The sequence below is a fragment of the Pseudorasbora parva genome, chromosome 14 (genome assembly GCF_024679245.1).
Source record: "Pseudorasbora parva isolate DD20220531a chromosome 14, ASM2467924v1, whole genome shotgun sequence".
NCBI lineage: Eukaryota > Metazoa > Chordata > Actinopteri > Cypriniformes > Gobionidae > Pseudorasbora > Pseudorasbora parva.
Window position 1 is genome coordinate 34,886,914 of NC_090185.1, and position 22,419 is coordinate 34,909,332.

Genomic DNA, 22,419 nt, shown 5'->3' on the forward strand with positions numbered 1-22,419 from the left:
GGCAAATCTGCTGCTGACGGTCACGTCCTTCTGTACGTGCGTTCAGAAATTCAAGGCAGCATTTAAAAACAGTCAATATAAATCACTGTACATGCAATGTATTTTCTTGTTTTCACTTGAAGAATGACAGCAGTGCTGACATGGTCTTATCGCTGTAGCACTCCTTGCACACGTGAGTTATTGCAAGCGCATATCAACACGTTATCATATCGGCAAGGCATATCGGCATAATGTTTTCATATCGGCCGATGCCGATTTTAATATTTTAAGCGTTTATCGGCCGATACCGATGTCGTGCCGATAATATCGTGCATCCCTAACTCAAACGTGTCTTTTAGTCGGGAACTAGCAGAGGATAAATGCTATGGTTTTAGATGTCGACACTTAAGGGCCAGATTTACTAACTGCCTGTGCCAATGCAAACACTCTTTTATTAGTGATAGTGATAAATTACAGCTGAAAGGTGTGGACAGAGTTATTTTTGTGGCTGCCATTATTGCATATGCATTTGTAGGAGTTTCACTTTCAGATGCAAAACTTGTATTTAAATGAATAATGTAAGGTGATTTACAAAGGTTTGTACTCGTCAATTTACTGGTATTTGCACCATTATTTACCACCAAAAAAGTGTGTCTTAAAACAGACACTGATTTGCGCTGCTCTTGGTAGATTGTGTTGGTAATTTTGGAAAATTTATTTAATTTGCACATCAACAGGTCACTCGCTGAACTTTCGCTTTTTTGGAATTGCGTTCTCGCTAATTTGCCCTGTTTAGTAAATCTGGGCCTAAAATGCACAATATATCATTAAAGTTCTGTACATACATTACATTAAGAAATTGAAGATCAGTATATTACAGCTAAAACTTCAATCCAATAAAACTTACAATGAAAGTTTAAAAAAAGTGTTTAAAAGTTAGAATAAGTTAGAATTAGATGTGTTGTATTAAAATGTATAATAGCAACATACAGTCCCTGACAAAAGTCTTGTCGCTTATCTATTTTCTAGAAATACCTGATATTAACCTGACTTTTAATTAATTCATTGGTGTTAGAAATAGCTCATATGAAAAGCTAAAACCCTCCCAAATGATGTTTAATGCACTGAAACAAATAATTTTCACAGAAAAAATATTTATCATTTAATCAAGACAGAAAGGTCAAATTTTGGCAAGACAAAAGTTTTGTCACCTATACAGAAATCGAACAAATTTACTGCAAATACAAAAATATGTCAGCAAATTAAGTTGTGGTGTTTTGAGATCCAAATTTAATATCTTGTATGACTTCCATGAGCTTGAAGGACTGCATCCATGCGGTTTGGCAAGGATTCAAACAATTTATTGATGAAGTTATCAGGAATAGCTAAGAAAGCAGTCTTGCATGCCCCCCAGAGTTCGTCAATATTCTTTGGTTTCGTCTTCCATGCGTCCTCTTTCATCCTACCCCACATATGCTCAATTATGTTCATGTCTGGTGACTGGGCTGGCCAATCCTGGAGCATCTTGATCTTCTTCGCCTTGAGGAACTTTGATGTGGAGATGGAAGTATGCGATGGAGCACCGTCCTGCTGAAGAATTTGGCCTCTTTTATGGTTGGGAATATAAGAGGTAGCTAAGATTTCTTGGTATTTTAGACTATTGATGTTGCCTTCCACCCTGCAGATCTCGCACACCCCCATACTGGATGTAAACCCAGACCGTGATTTTTCCGCCACCAAACTTCACCGTTTTCTGGGTGAATCTCGGATCCATTCGGGCACCAGTAGGTCTCCTGCAATATTTGCGGGGACTGTGGTGTAATTCAACTGAAGATTCATCTGAAAAATCCTGCTTTTCCTGCGTCCATCCTTTTAGCAGGCTGTGGGCCTTGGCAAATGCTACACGTTTTTTTTCAATTGTCTTTTGTTTAGTGCTGGCTTCTTGGCACTGTTTCGACCATGGAGGCCATTTCGAGATAGAATCCGACAAACTGTTCTGGTTGACACAGGGACTTCAGGTGACCAGGTCTCGTGGAGCTCTGCTGCAGTGGAAAATGGGCTGGCCTTGGATTTTCGAGCCAACAAACGGTCCTCTCGAGCCTGACCTGGGCTTGTCAAAAAAGTCACAGGTGACTAATAATGGATCAATTATGGATCAAAAATAGACTCAATGGGCTTTACCAAGCTGTGAATATTAGAATACTTTTTGAAAGGTTAGTTTTTCACTGAAACATTATCACAAAAGCTGGTGGGATTAAAATGAGCCATTTCTTGTAAAAAAAATCTTGATTAGAAATATATTTCAGCGGCACTTTAGGTCAATTTGTACACAAGCCAAGACTTTTGTTAGGGACTGTACAGTATTATATGTCTCTAAAGTTGTTGAAAGCATTTAAGCATTAGATTTTAACACAAAGTATTTCTCTAATTGTATTCATATGTAAAAGGTTTAAGATGGGTCATATTATTAGGGACCTTTTTTTTATACATCATCTGAAAGCTGAATAAAGCTAAATAAGCCTTCCATTGATGTTTGTTAGGATAGCAAAAACTATTTGAAAATCTGGAATGTAAGGGTGCAAACAAATAAAACTTTATCCAAATGAAGTCCTTAGCAATGCATATTACTACTAAACTAATAATACATTTTTGATATATTTACGGTAGGAAATTTACAAAATATCTTCGTGGAACAAGATCTTTACTTAATATCCTAATGATTTTGGACAAAAAAAGAATGACTGGTTTTGTGGTCCAGGGTCACAAATATCAAAATATTTTATGCAGTTTGTAATGTAATGCTTGTACATAAGTTTACGTTTATGTTTGTACATAAGTAAACGAGTTTACGTTTTAGATGCCGACACTAAGGCCATGTTTACAGCTGGTATTAAGATGCGGCTCACAAGTGGACAACCTACATACAGGTGTAAACATTTTGAGCTTGTCCACTTTCCACCACTTCCAGAGGTAGTTGTAAACACATTTGACCAGATTGCTTTTGTAGTGTAAGCATTCATGTGGTTGAAAATATTCGAACAGCCACAAAAGACAGTCTATTCTCCGCCTACTGACCAAATGCGTAAACATTACGGGAAGCGCACTAGCTAGATGGGATTTAAACTCCAGCTGAAGACCCAAGTTTGGTTTGAAGATGAAAAACGAACCAAGCACAATGTTTTCTCACCATTCCTCCCGTCAAGGAAATCAGGACAGAAGTGGTTGAAAGTGGACAAAAGAGATGGATTAAAATGCATCTTAACACCAGGTGAAAACAGGGCCTAACATTGTCTCTACATAAAATACTGGATCATTATTCCATAGTTATCCAATCACATGCTCCCTTGAAGCATGCCTTTAAATCAGATAAGTGTTGGATAAAACCCAAAATCTGTTCACGCTGGTCTGAAAACCCAGTGTGTTCAGGTGCATTGTTGGCGCTTTGCTATTTTGAGGAACTGAAAACGACTGCACAGTATTTTTGTGTTATTTTAAGAGAGCGTTAGTAATATGCCCCTATAGACGTGCACGTGTGTACACTCTGCTTATTACACACATTTTTAAATATTACAAGTAAAATAATTCATCTCTTGAGAAGCATTCAGTCTTTCCACTCACAAACTCCATTTTCCACTTGCCCTTTTTTTCACCATTTTTTGTCACCATAGCTGAAAATGACAGATTAAAATGTTGAGATAACAGTTTAAAATGTTTGCAGAAAATAATGTAACATTGTTAGTTAAATGGAATTACTCAAGTAATCTTATTATTAAATCTTAAGTAAGAATAGTCAATATCTAGAGTATGTTAGCAAGAATTGGCATTAAACTGACTTGATATTTAATACTTAATTTACTTGGGAGGTAGTAGCTTTCTTTACCTTCAGCTGATTTTTTTTTCTTTACGTTTGCTTTGTAAAAATAAGGCAATCAGAATTTTTATCAACTTATTAGAATTGACAGTGTACTGCTTAAATCATGTTGGATGCTGAAATTGAAATCTGAAACTCTTTTTGGTTAAAAAAAAAAGAAAAAGAAAAACATTATTTTAAAAAACCTGTAAAGGAAGTAATTTGGCATACTGGTCTCATCTTTTATAAACCTTATCACAAGGTGTATATAAGTAAGCTGTTAAATTACCACTTTTTAATTCAAGACTGCTGGGGCAAAGGTGATGCGGCCCAGCAAAGCCTAGATAATAGATACACTTTTACAATTGATCCTTCATTGCTGCGCACCTTCCAAAACCAAAGGCTCTTTCACAGCAAAAACCTTGGCAAACACAGCTCAATAAGTTCAAGAAAGGAGATAATTTCAGAGAAGCTTGGTGCTGACATTTCTTTAATATACAATGTTGAACCAACCTTATTTCAAGGAAAGAGGATTAGTATGATTGGAGCTTGGTCAGGAAGAAAGGCAAGTTCAAAGAGCATGTGTTTTCCTTGGGATACAAAAAACCTTCTCTCGTTTACAACATTAAATTGGCAAAACCTGTTTTGGAACAGACAGCAGAAATGTTTTCCCCACCAACTATTGTGCATTGCCAAGGTTGCTGTCATTAAAATTAAATGTGGTACTGTCTGACACAGATATGCTGGAACTCTATAATGTCTGAGATGAACAAAAGCTAAAGAAAGAAAACACTACAAATCAATTGCTAAACAACTAAACACCAAATACTGTTAAACATCATCTGATAATGGCAGAGGGGTATTTTAGAGACCTTTAACAAATAGGGTAAAAATAAGGCTTCAAAAAAGTACATTCATTTTACAACAATGTATAACTGAAACATGTTTTTTTTCTTCTTTTTTTTTCATTCTCAGGAGGTCAAACAAAATGTTATATTTATATCTGAACAAACAGATTGTTATATTCTTGTTATGATATAAATGTATATGTTATATGTAGCTTTGGTTACACTATGTACATATTATAGGTTTAGGATTAGGGTTTTGTTAGGGTTAGTTGCATGTAGCTATGCATCATTTATAGTTATTACCAAAGTAACTGCATGTAACAAGGAAATAACACTGTAAATAAAAGTGTTACCTAGATTTTAGTGACCTTTCATCATCCAATGCAAAGGACCCAATGGTTGTTCAGTGTTCTTTAAACATGGTGGAAACCATGTAATAACAGGGCTGAATGAATGTAGGAAACATATTATAATCTAATATGTACCCTTGAAAGTACCTACAGGGTAAGAAAACCAGACAACATTTAGGATAAATAATTTAATGCTAATATTACATCAATACATGTACACTCTCACAAAAGTGAAAGAACCAAAAGTTGCCATGTCCCCTCTTTCTGAACAAAACAAAACAAAACATCAACAGTCCTTTAAATATTGCTTAACTAATCTAAAATTCCCTTTGACAACAATAGCAGATGCCTGAGAGTGGAAACCCTTAAATTAAAGTCGTCAGCTCACACTCACCGCAAACGTACACGCACACGCACACGCACACACACACACACACACACACACACACACACACACACACACACACACACACACACACACACACACACACACACAAACACATTTCATAACTATAGAGAGGGATCCTAATTTCATATCATGCACCCCCTTTTTAAAAAACAATATTACACCACACTGTGAGAAATGCTTTAACAGTCCAAATAAGAGAAGTAGTGACCCAAATACTCTTTTGGTTTTGATAATTCATACTCATTATCACTTCTGTACAGTGTTTGGAAGTTCAGTGGTTTATCAGTCGTAGCAAATTGGCTGTGTTTTAAATAAACAGTCTGTGTAAGAAGCGAATGATAACTTTGGAAGAAATCCTGTACAAGTTGTTTTAACAATTACGTATTGTGAGGTCCACCACCAATCTTGGCTCACTCCATCTAATTATTTGTGGGTTTTAAACCCAAGTCACACCACTAAACTTTTATTCAGTGTAGAAAATTGCTTTTGTCAATAGCTGAATATCCTTTTATAAGGGAACTGTGGTGAGGCAATGGATTCTGAGTGCAGGCAGAGCCTGAGTTGCAACATAATCCATTAGCAAAAGGATTCTGGGTAAGATAACCCCATGCACACAACAGCAAAGCACTTAAATCTAGATGTCTGTTGGTGTTCAGTAACAAAAACAGCAGTCTAGGCACTCCTAATGGAACAGACTGAAGGAAAGATCTTGTATGAAGAAGGCTGAGGGTTGTTTCACATACTCCATTATATAGACAGATCAAACATGGAAGCCATTGGCATGGAAAAAATGTAGCGGAGAGCAGAACGAACAAGTGTTGTCAGAGAATCAGAGCATTTCTCTCAAACAGAGTTATGAGAGCATTTATCTCATAACTCTGATAGACAGACTTATCATCACTGTCCCATTGATCAAACTGCATTTATATATCCATATAGCTCCATGTGTCTTCTTATCTTGTATGATGCTTTGTAAATCCTTAATAAAACACATTTATTACATATACTGTATGACAGGCGTGTGTTACAGTTTTGAGAAGATGCATTTCTTTTTCCTTGGTTCTTTTGATGTAGAAAATCATGTACAATAAGTGATTGTAGGTTCTGCTTAGTGTGATACCACATGTTGTCATCCATGTCAAATATGGCTGTCAGTATCGAGTATAAAAACATTAGCAAATACACAGAGTGATGTGAAAAACTGCCTCACTAGTATTGAGTTTATATCTGACTTCCTGATATGATACTATTTTAACCAGAGTTTGTGAGAAGAGAAGAGAAGAGAAGAGAAGAGAAGAGAAGAGAAGAGAAGAGAAGAGAAGAGAAGAGAAGAGAAGAGAAGAGAAGAGAAGAGAAGAGAAGAGAAGAGAAGAGAAGAGAAGAGAAGAGAAGAGAAGAGAAGAGAAGAGAAGAGAAGAGACATGAAGGTGAGAAGGGACAGGATAAGAAAAGGCACAAAATTAGACTAGACATCATGAGAAAAACATGAAAAAAGAGGCTAAAAAGATTAGATGAAAGGAGAAGAGGAGATGAAAATAGATGAGAATATGAGCTGAGATTAAGTGAAAGAAGATGAGGCAAGACAAAAAGACAAGAGAAAAACATTAAACAAAAGGAGACAAGATGAGATAAAAGTAATAGGAGAATAGAGAAGAGGAAATGAGTTTAAATGGATATGAGTAAAAAAATATGGGACAACAAAATGAAAAAGAAAATAGGAAACTGAAATTAGATGAAACTACAGGGGAGAAATGAAATGAGAAAAAAATGAAAACAGATGAGCAGAGACTAAACATAAGGGAAAAAAAGACAAAAAAGGAAGAGACAAACAAAAGAAAAGACAAGACAAAGGATAGGATAACTTAGGAAGACTAAAATAGATGAGATGAAAGGACAGAAAAGGAAAGGAAATGAAAATAGATGAGAAGATGTGAGCAGATAATGAAGAGGAGAGAAATTAGATGAGACAAGAAAAGAAGAGACAAACACACAAAAGAAAAGAGATGAAAAGTGACAAAACGAGGTGGGACGAGACTGGTGATGATCCATGGGGCAACTTTTTGAGCAATGCTGCAGAGCGATGTTGCTTGGGCCCTTTTCCATTGAGAATGGGCAACGATTTTCTCTCTGGATACTTTAGATTGGTCGTGTCTCACCTGGTTTGTGTCAACAAGTTGCCCCATAAAAGGTGATATAAGAATAGAAGAGATGAGATGAAACATGAAGGTGGCAAGGGACAAGTTGAGAAAAGACATGATATAAAATGAGAGAAGAGGAGGGAGGAGATGAAATTAGAAAAAGAAACGAGAAGAGATTGAGACAGTGGCGAGAGATTAGATGTTTCCCAGCAGTTTTTCTCTCCATCAGCTTCCTTCAGAAGCACCATAAGCGACTCTAAACAGGATCTCATCCATTCATCACAAAGACTCATGGAAGAACTATTGCCTTGCAAGGCGTCGTTCCATTCGTCAGAGGACAAAAAATGTTAAGATACGCCAGCACAGACTGGCAACGCTGGCAGAACCAACAGCAATTGGAGGGTGACCTTATATAGACGTGGTGGTCTGTGGGTACAACAGTATGAGTCCAACCTGAATATGTCAAGTCTTTGGGGAAAGTGTACATAATGTCAATGTTTGAATACTGAGTGAGTGAGTGAGTGAGTGTGTGAGTGAGTGAGGGAGTGAGTGAGTGAGTGAGTGAGTGTGTGTGTGAGTGAGTGAGTGAGTGAGTGAGTGAGTGAGTGAGTGAGTGAGTGAGTGAGTGAGTGAGTGAGTGAGTGAGTGAGTGAGTGAGTGAGTGAGTGTGTCTGCTGTGTGTGTGTGTGTGTGTGTGTGTGTGTACGGCATACTAAGAGCTGGCTGGTTTGGTGTAATCATCCACTCCAGTGATAGTGGCCTTGCAGAAGAAGCAGTCCTTGTTATTCATCAAGTGCTGATTGATACAGGCCCTGAAATAAAAGAGGGAGGGAGAGTGACATTTAATCATTTAAAAAGTGCTGAGTCACGTCACACCACGTGTTTTCAGTGCTTCGCCTCACAGGAACGATGTTAGCGACTCTAACAAAAACCACCAAAGAAAATTGAATTGATTTTGAGAGCACAGTGTTGATGTATATTATCATTTCTATTGTGACATCTTCAATGCAGTGTTGAAACCATAAAGTAACCAGTGAAAGCATCACAAATGTGCTGTGTTTATGATATATACAGTCTTGTTCAAAATAATAGCAGTACAATGTGACTAACCAGAATAATCAAGGTTTTTAGTATATTTTTTATTGCTACGTGGCAAACAATTTACCAGTAGGTTCAGTAGATTGTCAGAAAACAAACAAGACCCAGCATTCATGATATGCACGCTCTTAAGGCTGTGCAATTGGGCAATTAGTTGAAAGGGGTGTGTTCAAAAAAATAGCAGTGTCTACCTTTGACTGTACAAACTCAAAACTATTTTGTACAAACATTTTTTTTTCTTCTGGGATTAAGCAATCCTGTGAATCACTAAACTAATATTTAGTTGTATGACCACAGTTTTTTAAAACTGCTTGACATCTGTGTGGCATGGAGTCAACCAACTTGTGGCACCTCTCAGCTGTTATTCCACTCCATGATTCTTTAACAACATTCCACAATTCATTCACATTTCTTGGTTTTGCTTCAGAAACAGCATTTTTGGTATCACCCCACAAGTTCTCAATTGGATTAAGGTCTGGAGATTGGGCTGGCCACTCCATAACATTAATTTTGTTGGTTTGGAACCAAGACTTTGCCAGTTTACTAGTGTGTTTTGGGTCATTGTCTTGTTGAAACAACCATTTCAAGGGCATGTCCTCTTCAGCATAGGGCAACATGACCTCTTCAAGTATTTTAACATATGCAAACTGATCCATGATCCCTGGTATGCGATAAATAGGCCCAACACCATAGTAGGAGAAACATGCCCATATCATGATGCTTGCACCTCTATGCTTCACTGTCTTCACTGTGTACTGTGGCTTGAATTCAGAGTTTGGGGGTCATCTCACAAACTGCCTGTGGCCCTTGGACCCAAAAAGAACAATTTTACTCTCATCAGTCCACAAAATGTTCCTCCATTTCTCTTTAGGCCAGTTGATGTGTTCTTTGGCAAATTGTAACCTCTTCTGCACATGCCTTTTTTTTAACAGAGGGACTTTGCGGGGGATTCTTGAAAATAGATTAGCTTCACACAGACGTCTTCTAACTGTCACAGTACTTACAGGTAACTCCAGACTGTCTTTGATCATCCTGGAGGTGATCATTGGCTCAGCCTTTGCCATTCTGGTTATTCTTCTATGCATTTTGATGGTTGTCTTCCGTTTTCTTCCACGTCTCTCTTTCGTCTCTCGTCTGGTTTTGCTCTCCATTTTAAGGCATTGGAGATCATTTTAGCTGAACAGCCTATCATTTTTTGCACCTCTTTATAGGTTTTCCCCTCTCTAATCAACTTTTTAATCAAAGTACGCTGTTCTTCTGAACAATGTCTTGAACGACCCATTTTCCTCAGCTTTTAAATGCATGTTCAACAAGTGTTGGCTTCATCCTTAAATAGGGGCCACCTGATTCACACCTGTTTCTTCACAAAATTGATGACCTCAGTGATTGAATGCCACACTGCTATTTTTTTTAACACACCCCTTTCAACTAATTCAACTAATTGCCCAATTGCACAGCCTTAAGAGCGTGCATATCATGAATGCTGGGTTTCATTTGTTTTCTGAGAATCTACTTAACCTACTGGTAACTTGTTTGCCACGTAGCAATAAAAAAATATACGCAAAACCTTGATTATTCTGGTTAGTCACATTGTACTGCTATTATTTTGAACAATACTGTATATATATATATATATATATATATATATATATATATATATATATATATATATATATATATATATATATATATATATATACAGTATTGTTCAAAATAATAGCAGTACAATGTGACTATATATATATATATATATATATATATATATATATATATATATATATATATATATATATATATATATATATATACTGTAAGTAATGAATAAAAGCATTTCACGGCATGGTATTGATCTCCTTGATGCCAGAATGAATGGAAAAAATGGAGCCATTAATAGTGTGTTGGCAACTACTCACTTGCAGGATTTGTGGGAGCAAGGCTTGAAGATGGCTGATATGGAGTGTGCATAGCAGATCGGGCAGAGATCGTCCTCACTAGGCGGCTGTGAAGGAAAAAGATTGTGATTAAATCCTTTTCAGAACAAATACATTGTGCGCTGACTTCCTGAAAGACATTCCTGAATCAATATCGTCCTATTCAGAAAACCAACTAGAGAAAGATGATATCTAGAAGGACATTAAGCACTGGGTGCATTGGGGTTTTTTCACACTGTATATTAGTGACTTTGAAATCATTTTATGTTGAATAAAACAACTATTCCGTAAGGTTTTTCCTTTTTGTGATTTTTTACTTTCCACTATAGCAGCTAAAATAGCAAATGTTTAATAGTATTTTAGTAATCATAAACTGAATGACTCATCATCATGTACATGCTAAACTCATCTCATCTCAAAATATATTAGAAATACAATATATTGCAAAAAGATTTTTCATGCACATGAACTTTAATGACATCCCATTTTAATCAGTAGGGTTTAATATGGAGTTGGCCCACCCTTTGCAGCTATAACAACTTCAACTCTTCTGGGAAGGGTTTCCACAAGATCTTCTTGAAGCACACTTATGAGTTCAGGCACTGATGTTGAGCGAGAGTCTCCACTTTAATTCATCCCAAAAGGGATCTATCTGTGCAGGCCAGTCAAGTCCTCCAAACCAAACTTGCTTATCCATGTATTTATGGACCTTTTTTGTGCACTGGTGTGCAGTCATGTTGGAACAGGAAGGGGCCATCCCCAAACTGTTACCACAAAGTTGGGAGCATGAAATTGTCCAAAATGTCTTGGTATGCTGAAGCATTAAGAGTTCCTGTCACTGGGACTAAGGGGCCAAGACCCCCTGTTCAGACATGGAAACCCATTACATGAAGCTCTCTATGCACTGTTCTTGAGCTAATCTGAAGGCTACACAAAGTTTGGAGGTCTGTAGCATGCACTGACCCCACTCTGTGATTTTTACGTGGCCTACCACTTCAAAGCTGAGTTGCTGTTGTTGCTATAAATTTGTTATAATACCAACAGCAGTTGATTGTGAAATATTAAGTAGTGAGGAAATTTCACAATTGAAGGCAGAAGAGAGTATATTTGTGACAATATCTAACAATTGACCATGCTTGAGTCACACACAGACTTTAAAATTCAGCATGCAAAACACAACAATGGTAAAACTTTTTTTTTTTTTTACACTTAATACGATCCATTAAGTGATCCATTAATTTATTTTTCTTTAAAAAAAATCCTGATTTCAGGAATAATTTAAGTTGTATGACCCACTTTAATGAAGATTAAATGGTGAGCTGTTGAAGTGCAAACTGAGTAACAGAATGGGGAAGAAATATTTTTTAAGTGAGTTTGAACACGGTATGGTTGTTGGTGCCAGACGAGCTGGTTTGAGTAATTCAGAAACTGCTGATCTTCTGGAATTTTCACTCACAACCATTTCTTGGTTTTAAAGAGAATGGTCAAAAAAGAGAAAATATCCAGTGAGCGGCAGTTCTATGTGAGAATATTACGTGTTGATGCAACAATAAGTCAAATAAGCACTTGTTAAAACCAAGGTCTGCAGAAGATCATCTCTGATTGCACAACACATCAAACCTTGAAGCAGATCACGAACAACATCAGCAGACAATCATACCGGTGCCACTCCTGTCAGCTGAGAACAGGAAACAATACACACAGACTTACCAAAACTAGACAATAAAAGATTCAATGGACACTGTTAAATTATTTTTTATTTTATAAATTAAATTATTAATTTATAAATAAGTTTATTATTATTATTATTATTATTATTATTATTATTATTATTATTATTATTATTATTATTATTATTCTTGCATTCTGTACTTTTGAATTGTAAAATTGTATCATGTCTCACTGGCTCTAACTCAGGTTTTAATAGTCTCTTAAATTATCTGTCTGTTAGTTGTGTATTGAGTTTGTTGGCCGTATGGTCTAAATTGGTGGCAAACCAGTTTCCCTACTGGGATCTAATAAAATGTAATCAATCAATTGGAAAAAACATTCCCTTGTCTGATGAGTCTCGATATCTGCAGTGACATTCTGATGGTAGGGTCAGAATTTGGCATAAACAACATGAAAGCATAGATTTGTCTTGCCTTGTATTAACAGATAAAGGCTGCTGGGTGGTGTCAATGTCAATATGGACCAAAATCTCTGATGAATGTTTCCAGCAACTTGTTGAATCTATTCCATGAAGAGTTAAGGCTGATCTAACGGCAAAAGGGGGTCCAGCCCAGTACTAGAAAGAAGTACCTAATAAAGTGGCTAATGAGTTTATGTATAAAAACTGATCAGGCATAACATTATGACCACTGATGCTAGTGGGGAGTGAAGGCCATAAATGTGGTCTGATCAAACAGACAAGATACTATAGCTTGGATTGCTCAATAAGTTAATGCTGGTTCTGATAGAAAAGTGTCAGAATACACAGTGTATCACATTTTGTTGTGTATTTTTTGGGCTGCATAGCTGCAGACCAGTCAGGGTGCCCATGCTGACCCCTGTCCACCGCCCAAAAAACTGCATGTGGGCACATGTGAATCATAACTGGACCACAAAGCAATGGAAGAAGGTGGCCTAGTCTAATCCGGTGTATGGCCGTGTGCGTGTGCGTCACTTACCTGGGGAACACATGGCCCCAGGATGGACTATGGGAAGAAGGCAAGCCGAGGCAGTGTGATGCTTTGGGCAATGTTCTGCTGGGAAAACTTGGGTCCTGCCATCCACGTGGATGTTACTTTGACACATACCAACTTCCTAAGCATTGCTGCAGACCATGTGCAAGCTTTCATGGAAGTGATATTCTCTGGTGGCTGTGGCCTCTTTTCAGGATAATGCGCCTGCTACAAAGCAAAAATGGTTCAGGAATGGTTTGAGGAGCACAACGAGTTTGATGTGTTACTTGTCCTCCAAGTTCCCCTGATCTCAATCCAATTTGTGGGATGTGTTGAACAAACAAGTCCAATCCATGAAAGCGACTTACAGGACTTAAAGGATCTGCTGCTAAAACAGCACACCTTCAGGGGTCTAGCGGTGTCCATGCCTCAACGGATCAGGGCTGTTTTGGCCAGCAAAATGGGGAACAACACAATATTACGTCATAATGTTATGCCTGATCGGTGTATATTGACTGGAGCAACACATGGGTGAAAAATTGTGAGTGATTTATTTCCCAAAATATAATGAATTCATATTTTAATATAAATATGTATAACATACAGGCATATTATAACAAACAACACAATTTATGAATACTAGATACCTAATAGAGCTAACCGCTTTGATATATAATGTGTGATATGGATTTGGCAGGCAAAAAAAAATCTATTTTTATTATGCATTCAGATGCTGTTTACTTATTCATAATATGCAGCTGCACATTAAAGCCGTCACATATTCAACATACATGACATTTCAAACAAAGCTGCAAAGAACATTCTCCCCTCATCCCAAGGGGATGACACACTAGATAATGAATTCAACACGGAGAGAACACTGCAGAAATGCCAACAAACTAGAACACACATGGACAAAGACATCGGAAGTCTTAAGATGCTTATTCTCTTTTGGTGACCCAGACATACTCATTTTTGTATGTAACATTGGAGAATGGAAGATTTTATTGATAATACAATTTATGAAAAGAGGAATCAAATCTGATGCCCTGAACCTATATGCTTATTAAACACCTACCTCTCTCTATGAAGCCAATCTGTTCAAGTGGCCCAAACATGAATTAAGAACTTAGAGCAAACTTGTTAGTTGTTATTTGGTTGCTATGTGGTTGGTGGTAGATCTTTGGCAAGCAATTACAAAAATGCTGACTCCCAATAGACCAAAGCAGCCACACCAAAGGGTGATGAATATCTCATAATCTCAACCATTTCATTCCAAGGCTTTCCTCAGCTGGGAAGAAGAGGAACATGGCTACAAGTGTTAATTAAGTTCTTTGTCTTCATGGAGAGTGTGTGGATAAAAACCTGCAATGACAGAAGAGCAGCCAGGACTCCAACCCTGCCAACCAGCCAGAATCATATACTGTCATCAAGTGCTGCACGATATTGAAGAAAAATACGATATGCGATAACTTGTTAAATAATGCGATATATTCGATACGATAATTTACAAATGTAAAATAAAATGAAATGCATGTTAAAAAACAAACAAAAATAATATAGCCATATTTTTTCACATTCCTTCTGGGAAAAGAAAGCATCACTACAACTTCTGAAAGTGACCACCAGTGAAACACTTGAAACTGAGGTAAACCTGATACCCTAACGAGGGACGTTTAACAGCATCTCCAATATTGCTGGTTAAGGCTAGATTATACAGCTTTTTATCTTAAGCTGTTTTTAAGTTTAGTTTATTTTGCATTAACTGCATATTATTTGTTATTAAACTGAGCCTTATAAGTCATTCCTGAAGGACTTAAATTTGCTGACTTGTGAGTACTTTATGGGTAAGGCTAGATTAGACTAACCTTACCCAACCTGAATAATAAAAAAGGGTTAAAGGTGCAACTGCAATGAGTTGTTTTCTGCAGAAAATAGAAAAAGTTGCACTGTGTAAATTTTAGCGGCTGAAACTGAAATCTGCAATGGAACAGGTTTAAATATGGGAATATATTGTCGCTGTTGGGTTATATATTATTCAAATGGGGAAAAAACACTGTATTTAAAAATAATAACAATTAAACACTGCATTATCAAAGTTGATATTGTGGCATCATATACGGTCAGACACGTTCATGTGTCATTAGATTAGTTCAAATGGACAAGGTTTTTGACAAGCAATTTCTGAGAATTTCTGACATGTGCTCATCATTAGAACGTGATGTGGCATTGCATTACACTAAAGCTTGGAACATACTCTGCAAGAACAAAGAAATTTGTTCGTTTTCTCAAGGTGGCAAGAACAAGAACAAAGTTCGTTCAGGCCAGTACATTCATACTTCACGAGAAAAGCAGGTGCCGGTCATCTGCGTTTCTCCGCCCACTTTAAATGTATGACCAATCACACAATAGTTCTCGGACACCCGCAAGAAAAAAGTTCTGCTCAGGCGATGTGTCGAGAACAAGCAGCGAGAACTCCCAAACCAGGGCTGCGAGAACAAAATGACGTCATTTTGTTCTCGCAGCCCTGGGAGCGAGAACTTTTTTCTCTGTTCTTGCGGAGTATGTTGCAGCCTTTACAGGTTAGAACTTTTTGTTTGGTAGTTATGTGGGCTCTTGCACTGTCACATGTCTGTCTGTGTGTTTGGTCTTTCTGTTGTGTTTTGATTTTTGTCATATATTTCTTTGGCACAGTTTCCTGCCACTCCCTCGTTAGTATAGTTTGATTCAGCTGTGTTTAGTTAATCATCTTGTATCTAATCTTTACTTAAGCGGCACCCTCACGGTTAGTCTTTTTCTAGGCACTGTTGTGTTGCAGTGTGTTTTCCTGCCCTTCTGTTTGTTCCTGAGTGTCATTATTAAAGTTTAAGTTTGTATTTTGATCTTCTGAGACTTCAGCCTGTTCCTGGCTCACCCACCGTTACACGCACAGGCAATTTAAGACAGTATTGGCTATGACTCAATGACAAATGCTAGACTAAGTTCCTCTTTTCAGCTCCTGAAATAAATAAACAATAGCCTTACTAGTCTTTCTTGAGTAAAGAAAACACTGTACTTATTCAAAAAACAGTTGTTTACCCTTGCATTACAAATAGGTAGAGATGTTCAAAAATGTGTGCAGTACTTCATTTACGATAGAGGTGGGAAGGAGTTGAGGTTTTTCCGACAGTTCAAATGGAAAAGTTAAAGTCAAAAACGATATTACGTTTCATTGATTAAAAATTTGCAAAACCCACAGACAGACATAAAGTGTGACCAATAGTAATTATTTATGAGGGAAAAAATGTCAAAATATAGGAATACAAGGTTTCTGCCTGACAGCGATGATCTATTGCAGTATACCACTGTGAGCACTTGACACTTTGGTAGTGAAAGAATTAATTAAGTAAAAAATATTCAATAAATGATGTGTGGAAATTATTTCAAATTAAACTGACCAATCTATATCACGATCTATATTTTCTAGTACTCAAATCCCTTCCACAATTCTTTTAGACCTCAACTATGATTGCATGTTGTAGACTGACAGTGCTTGACTCTGATGGACCTGTACGAAAGGAATCCAAGGGCACAGAGGACAGGTTAAAGTTACTAGAGTGCTTTTTACATGAATAGTTTAACTGTCAGACTCAGCCAAATCAGCCAAATTGATTAAAAACAGAATGTGCATTGGAAAGCAGAGCTTCAGTTCATTTAAAAGGGCATTGCACTGACGCAAGCAATTTTGGAAAGTAAACCATTGATATATCCACAGTTAAGTAGATAGCTGGGCTATCAGGTTCTTCATCAGTTTTTCGTGTGGTTCTTTGACGTGAACAGGGCCTTTTGTTTTTATTTCTGGTCTTCCCCAATGTCCTTCCATTCTCAAAGTCAAACTTTTTTCCAAGGGCAATGATTGGATTTCTGTTTGGTCTCTAAGCTGAGATGAAGGAAATACAAGCCCCCTAAAATCTCATTCACTCCCTCCCAAGTCTGTCTCTTCTGAGCTATTACCTTCAGATCTTGTGTCTGAGTAATGAGGGAAGATATCCACTATCCCAAGGTAATTTGCAGGAGCAGACAGTGACCTTGACTGGCCTGGTTCATTCTGGTGCATGGTGGCCTGATAAAAACGCTATGTGCTTTACTCAATTAATTCAGTTATTCTAGTCAGTGCAAACTAACAGAGTAATCAGTCAATGTCAAGACTGAGACTGTGTGACTTATGGTGCGGTCACATTGGCTGTTTGGCTAAAGTTTGCAGGTGAAATTAAGTAATTCCAATAAGGATTTGCGTGACCATATGACTTGTCTTGAGTTTGTTTTTGGGCTCTACTTAGAACAGGTTTTCATGTTTAAATGTTCAAAAAATACGTAATTTTCCCACATATTTGGCATTAGCTCCTTACAGAATTACTTTACTGGTAAATAAACAAAAGCTGTTAACTCACTCACTCAGTCATCCACTCACTCACTCACTCACTCACTCACTCACTCACTCACTCACTCACTCACTCACTCACTCACTCACTCACTCACTCACTCAGTCTCTCACTCAGTCAATCACTCAGTCAATCACTCACTCATTCACTCACTCACTCACTCACTCGCTCGCTCGCTCACTCACTTAGTCAATCACTGACTCACTCACTCACTCAGTCACTAACTTACTCTGTCAATCACTCACTCACTCACTCACTCACTCACTCACTCACTCACTCACTCACTCACTCACTCACTCACTCACTCACTCACTCACTAACTCACCCAGTCAATCACTCACTCACTCACTCACTCATTCACTCACTCACTCACTCACTCACTTAGTCAATCACTCACTCACTCACTCACTCAGTCACTTACTCACTTAGTCAATCACTGACTCACTGACTCACTCACTCACTCACTCACTCACTAAGTCTCTCACTCACTCACTCACTCACTCAGTCTCTTACTCACTTAGTCAATCACTGACTCACTCACTGACTCACTCACTCACTGACTCACTCACTCACTGACTCACTCACTCACTGACTCACTCACTCACTGACTCACTCACTCACTCACTCACTCACTCACTCACTCACTCACTCACTCACTCACTCACTCACTCACTCACTCACTCACTCACTCACTCAGTACATCTCAATTTGTGGCATTTATAGATATGCTGTGCTATATAAGTGGATGAAGGTCCTTCACCGAGTAAGACCTTCAGTTTTTCGGGATCATGTAGTGACTGGAAGTCAGGGATAATGTGTTGTATTTGACCATATAGTGTCTCTTAGGGCGGTGTGTTTATCACAGTGGATGAGGAAGTGTGCCTTCGTCTCCACTTCTCCTGATCTACACTCTCTACAGATACGCTCTTCTGTCGGCAGCCATGTTTTCTTAATGCTGCCCTCTTTCTATGGCCAGCGTGTGGTCACTCAGCCTGTACTTCGTTAATAACGCTCTGTGTATGTTGTGTTTCTGACTGAGATGAGATAGTTAGCCAGACTGTACTCTCTGTTTAGTCCCAGATAACATTGGAGACGGCTTTGCTCTTTGGTTTGATGTTTCCAATGCTGCATATATGCCTCTCTCTCCTTTTTCATTATTTCTTTCATTTTTGCAGATTTTACAGGTGCAGTGGTATACGCTTTGTTCATCAGTTCTGACACCATTATACAAAGATTACTTTTCTGGGTTTGTAGGGCTAAAATGAAGATCATCTTTAGAACTTGAGTGTAGGTGGATCCAGAACTTCAAGGCTCTTTTTTAATGGTTAGATTAAGGGGCAGTCGGCCTAGCCCTGCATGCGTTGTTCTGTTTTTTTCTGTGGACGTGGAGGATGTTTCGACAGAGCTCTACATGTAGGCCTTCTACAGGGTGTTTGTCCCAGACCTCACTTCCGTACAGTGCAATGGGCAGGATGACGCTATCAAATATCTTTGTCCAGATTCTAATGGGGATGTCTATTTTAAATAATTTAATTCGTATAGCATGCAGGCTTTTGCAAGTAATGTTTTAATTGCTAATTTAAAGTTTCCAGTGGGTGTTAAAACCAGATCATGATAATTATGATGTAATATACATTATATATGTATATTCTCCCGGAGGTGTCGGCTGTCAAGAGAGCTTGTCGGCTGTCTGGTTCATCGCACCAGGGACATGAATGGCCCGAAGCGACCTCAGCTGCTTCTGACTCCACAGGAGGAGGTGGCGGGCCAGTTGGAGCAAACGATGGGAGCGTAGACCACCCTGACGGTTGATGTATGCAACGGCCGTGGTGCTGTCCGTACTGACCAGTACATGTTTGCCACTTAGCGGCCCCTTGAGGCGGCGGAGTGGCAAGTGTACTGCCAGTAACTCGAGGCAATTGATATGCCAATGCAATTGCGGCCCCGTCCACAGACCTGCGACCTTCGTAAAGACACAAGGCGACAGGGACAGCCTGAAGGGCAGGACCTCGTACTGATATGCTTTCCCCTCGAACGCAAAGCGTAGGAACGGTCTGTGTCGAGGGAGAATAGACACATGGAAGTATGCGTCCTTCAGGTCGATCACTGCGAACCAATCCCGGGGATGGATGCATTCGAAGATGCGTTTCTGCGTTAGCATCCTGAACGGGAGCTTGTTCAGGGCCCGGTTCAGGACATGCAGGTCCAGGATTAGCCGTAACCCGCCCCCTTTCTTGGGCACAATGACGTAGGAGCTGTAGAACCCCGTCTTCATATCGGCTGGAGGAACCGGCTCGATCGCGTCCTTTGCCAGTAGGACCTCAATCTCTGACCTCAAGACGTGAGCATCGCTGCTTCGCACGGAGGTGAAGAGGATGCACTTGTACTTGGGCGGCCGGCGAGCGAACTGAATCACGTAGCCGAGTATGATGGTACGGATGAGCCAGTGAGAAGGCCTGGGAAGACCTAGCCAGGCCCCCAGGGACAGAGCAAGCGGGACCAACAGCAGCACAGATGTGCCCGGGGTGGGGCAGCGAAGCGGAATGCTCTGGCCCGACTCGGGAGGCCCGGAGGCAGCCTGAAGTGTTGCCCGAGCACTCCTGGTCTGGACAGAGGGTAGGTGAGAAGGCCCGGAGGCGTCCTCGAAGCCCACTCTGCTGTCCACTGCCTGGAGGCAGGGAGGTGGAGTACTCAGCCCCGATTCGGGAGGCCCAGAGTGTTGACTGAGTACTCCAAGAGAGGCAGCGTGTGGGGGAGAAGGCCTGGGGGAGTCCTCGAGACCCACACTGCAGCCTTCTGGTGAAGTGAGGAGAGGAAAGGAGTGACAAGGCCTGTGGACGTCGCACACTGCCAACCTGACCCTCTTGGGGCCCAGAGAGAGAGGAAACTGCTCTTTTTGTGAGTATGTGGGTACCGCTGGACTCCGGAGAGCCAGCAGCAGAGGTGTTATATGACCAGCCGGGGCCCCCGGTCCTCCTCCGGGGGGTGGGGGAGGGATGCGGATATCATCTCCCTCAGAGCAGCTCCTCTTCTCCCTGGGCTGCCCGTCTCAGGGCCGCTTCCCCTTGTGCTTGCCGACCGGTTTAGCTGGACCGGTTGGGCGCCCCCCTCGCGTCCGGCACCCTGCTTCGCGGGTGGAGGCTGCTGCTTGGGTTTGGCAGGGGCAGAGGCGGACGCCGGAGGATGCCCTCGGCGACGAGCAGACTGGGGGCCGTCTGCCCCTGGTGGCTGGGTGGAGGCAGCAGCTGGCCGCCGGGGCAGGATGTTTTTGATGGCCTCCGTCTGCTTCTTGGCCACCGAGAACTGCTGGGCAAAGTCCTCGATGGCGTCGCCGAAGAGGCCGGCCTGACAGACAGGGGCGTTCAAAAAGCGAACCTTGTCCGAGTCACGCATGTCTGTCAGGTTCAGCCACAGTTCCTGGACCACAAGTGAGGACATCGCCCGACCCAGGGAGCGTGCAGTGACTTTCGTTGCCCTTAGGGCGAGGTCCGTCGCCGCACGCAGTTCCTGCATAACACCCTGGTCAGAACTTCCCTCGTGCAGTTCCATGAGCGCTTTGGCCTAGTGGACCTGCAGGAACGCCATGGCATGCAAAGCTGATGCGGCTTCCCTGCAGGCTGTGTAAGCCTTGCCTGTCAAGCCGGATGAGAACTTACACGCCCGGGAGGGGAAACGCGGGGCCTGACTCCAGTCCGCAGTGGTCTTAGGACACAGGTGCATAGCAACCGACCGCTCGACTGGAGGGATCCCCTCGTAGCCCTCAGCCGCTCCACCATCAAGGGTAGTGAGGACGGAGGAGTCAGTCGATCGCAGGTGAGCGCTGTAGGGTGCTGCTCAGGACTTCGTGAGCTCCCGATGCACTTCCGGGAAGAATGGAACCGGAAACAGCAAACACAACTGTTCGGCTCTGAAGTAGAAAGCGCTGATCTACCATTCTACTTCCTATTTATACCCGCGCTGCGGAGCGTGGAATGCGTGGATCGCATGCCAAATTTCATTGGCTTGTTTTTACACACTCGAAGTAGGATTGGTCTCTAAAGTCAGATCCCAATTCATCGGTCTAAGTCCGACGTACGTCGAACGTGACCGACTGAAAGGGAACGTGGAGGTGTTTGGTCGCTTCTAACTTGATCTCTGTTTGGTACCATAATGACTGAACTGGGCTTAGTGGGCTAAACTAAATGCTATCAGATCGTCACCACGCGTCAGAGAGATTAAGTGCATGCACTGAGACTAAAGAGGTATGTATCAGCTTAGTTAAGGGATTAACAGTTTAATATGAAAAAGTGGTGAAGTATCCCTTTAAATATTTACATTATTTATTATTATTATTTAAATTATTGATTTTAGTCTGATCAGTGGTGTTTTCAAATTATATTGACATTTTAGGATTATTATTATTACTGAGAATGTTGCGTGAAACTGGTGTAAACACTAATTTTATTCCTGAACACACAAAAGTCAGGTTGTCCTTTATTTACTGTTATACTGTCAAGTTATAAATAAACTTAACTGAATTCCCAACAAAATCCCAGTGATCGAATGTGACATTTGAAATCCATCAAATTATGACAAAACTGTGCTATTTCAACTTAAAAGGGATGTGGAAACGCAGCTACATCAGCAATATGTACATTTCACATCTCAGCCGTTGTAGCAGTAACTGGAACTACAACTACAGCAGTAACATCCCACAGCGGGAGACAAATGTACCTGAGCGATGACAAATGAC

At 40.1% G+C, this 22,419-nt stretch overlaps 1 protein-coding gene across 4 annotated transcripts in view; it reads right to left on the bottom strand.

Annotated features, from left to right (window-relative positions):
• Positions 1–6,725: 6,725 nt before the first annotated feature.
• Positions 6,726–22,419, bottom strand: part of LOC137040563 (E3 ubiquitin-protein ligase RNF123) — a 200,603-nt gene continuing 184,909 nt past the window's right edge. For all 4 annotated transcript variants that reach the window (XM_067416310.1, XM_067416308.1, XM_067416307.1 and 1 more), the window contains exons 38-39: positions 10,586–10,671; positions 6,726–8,386 (exon numbers count right to left, since the gene is read on the bottom strand). In XM_067416310.1, the coding sequence (XP_067272411.1) occupies positions 8,287–8,386; positions 10,586–10,671 (186 nt within the window). In that variant the 3' untranslated portion in view covers positions 6,726–8,286. The remainder of the gene's footprint in view (positions 8,387–10,585; positions 10,672–22,419) is intronic.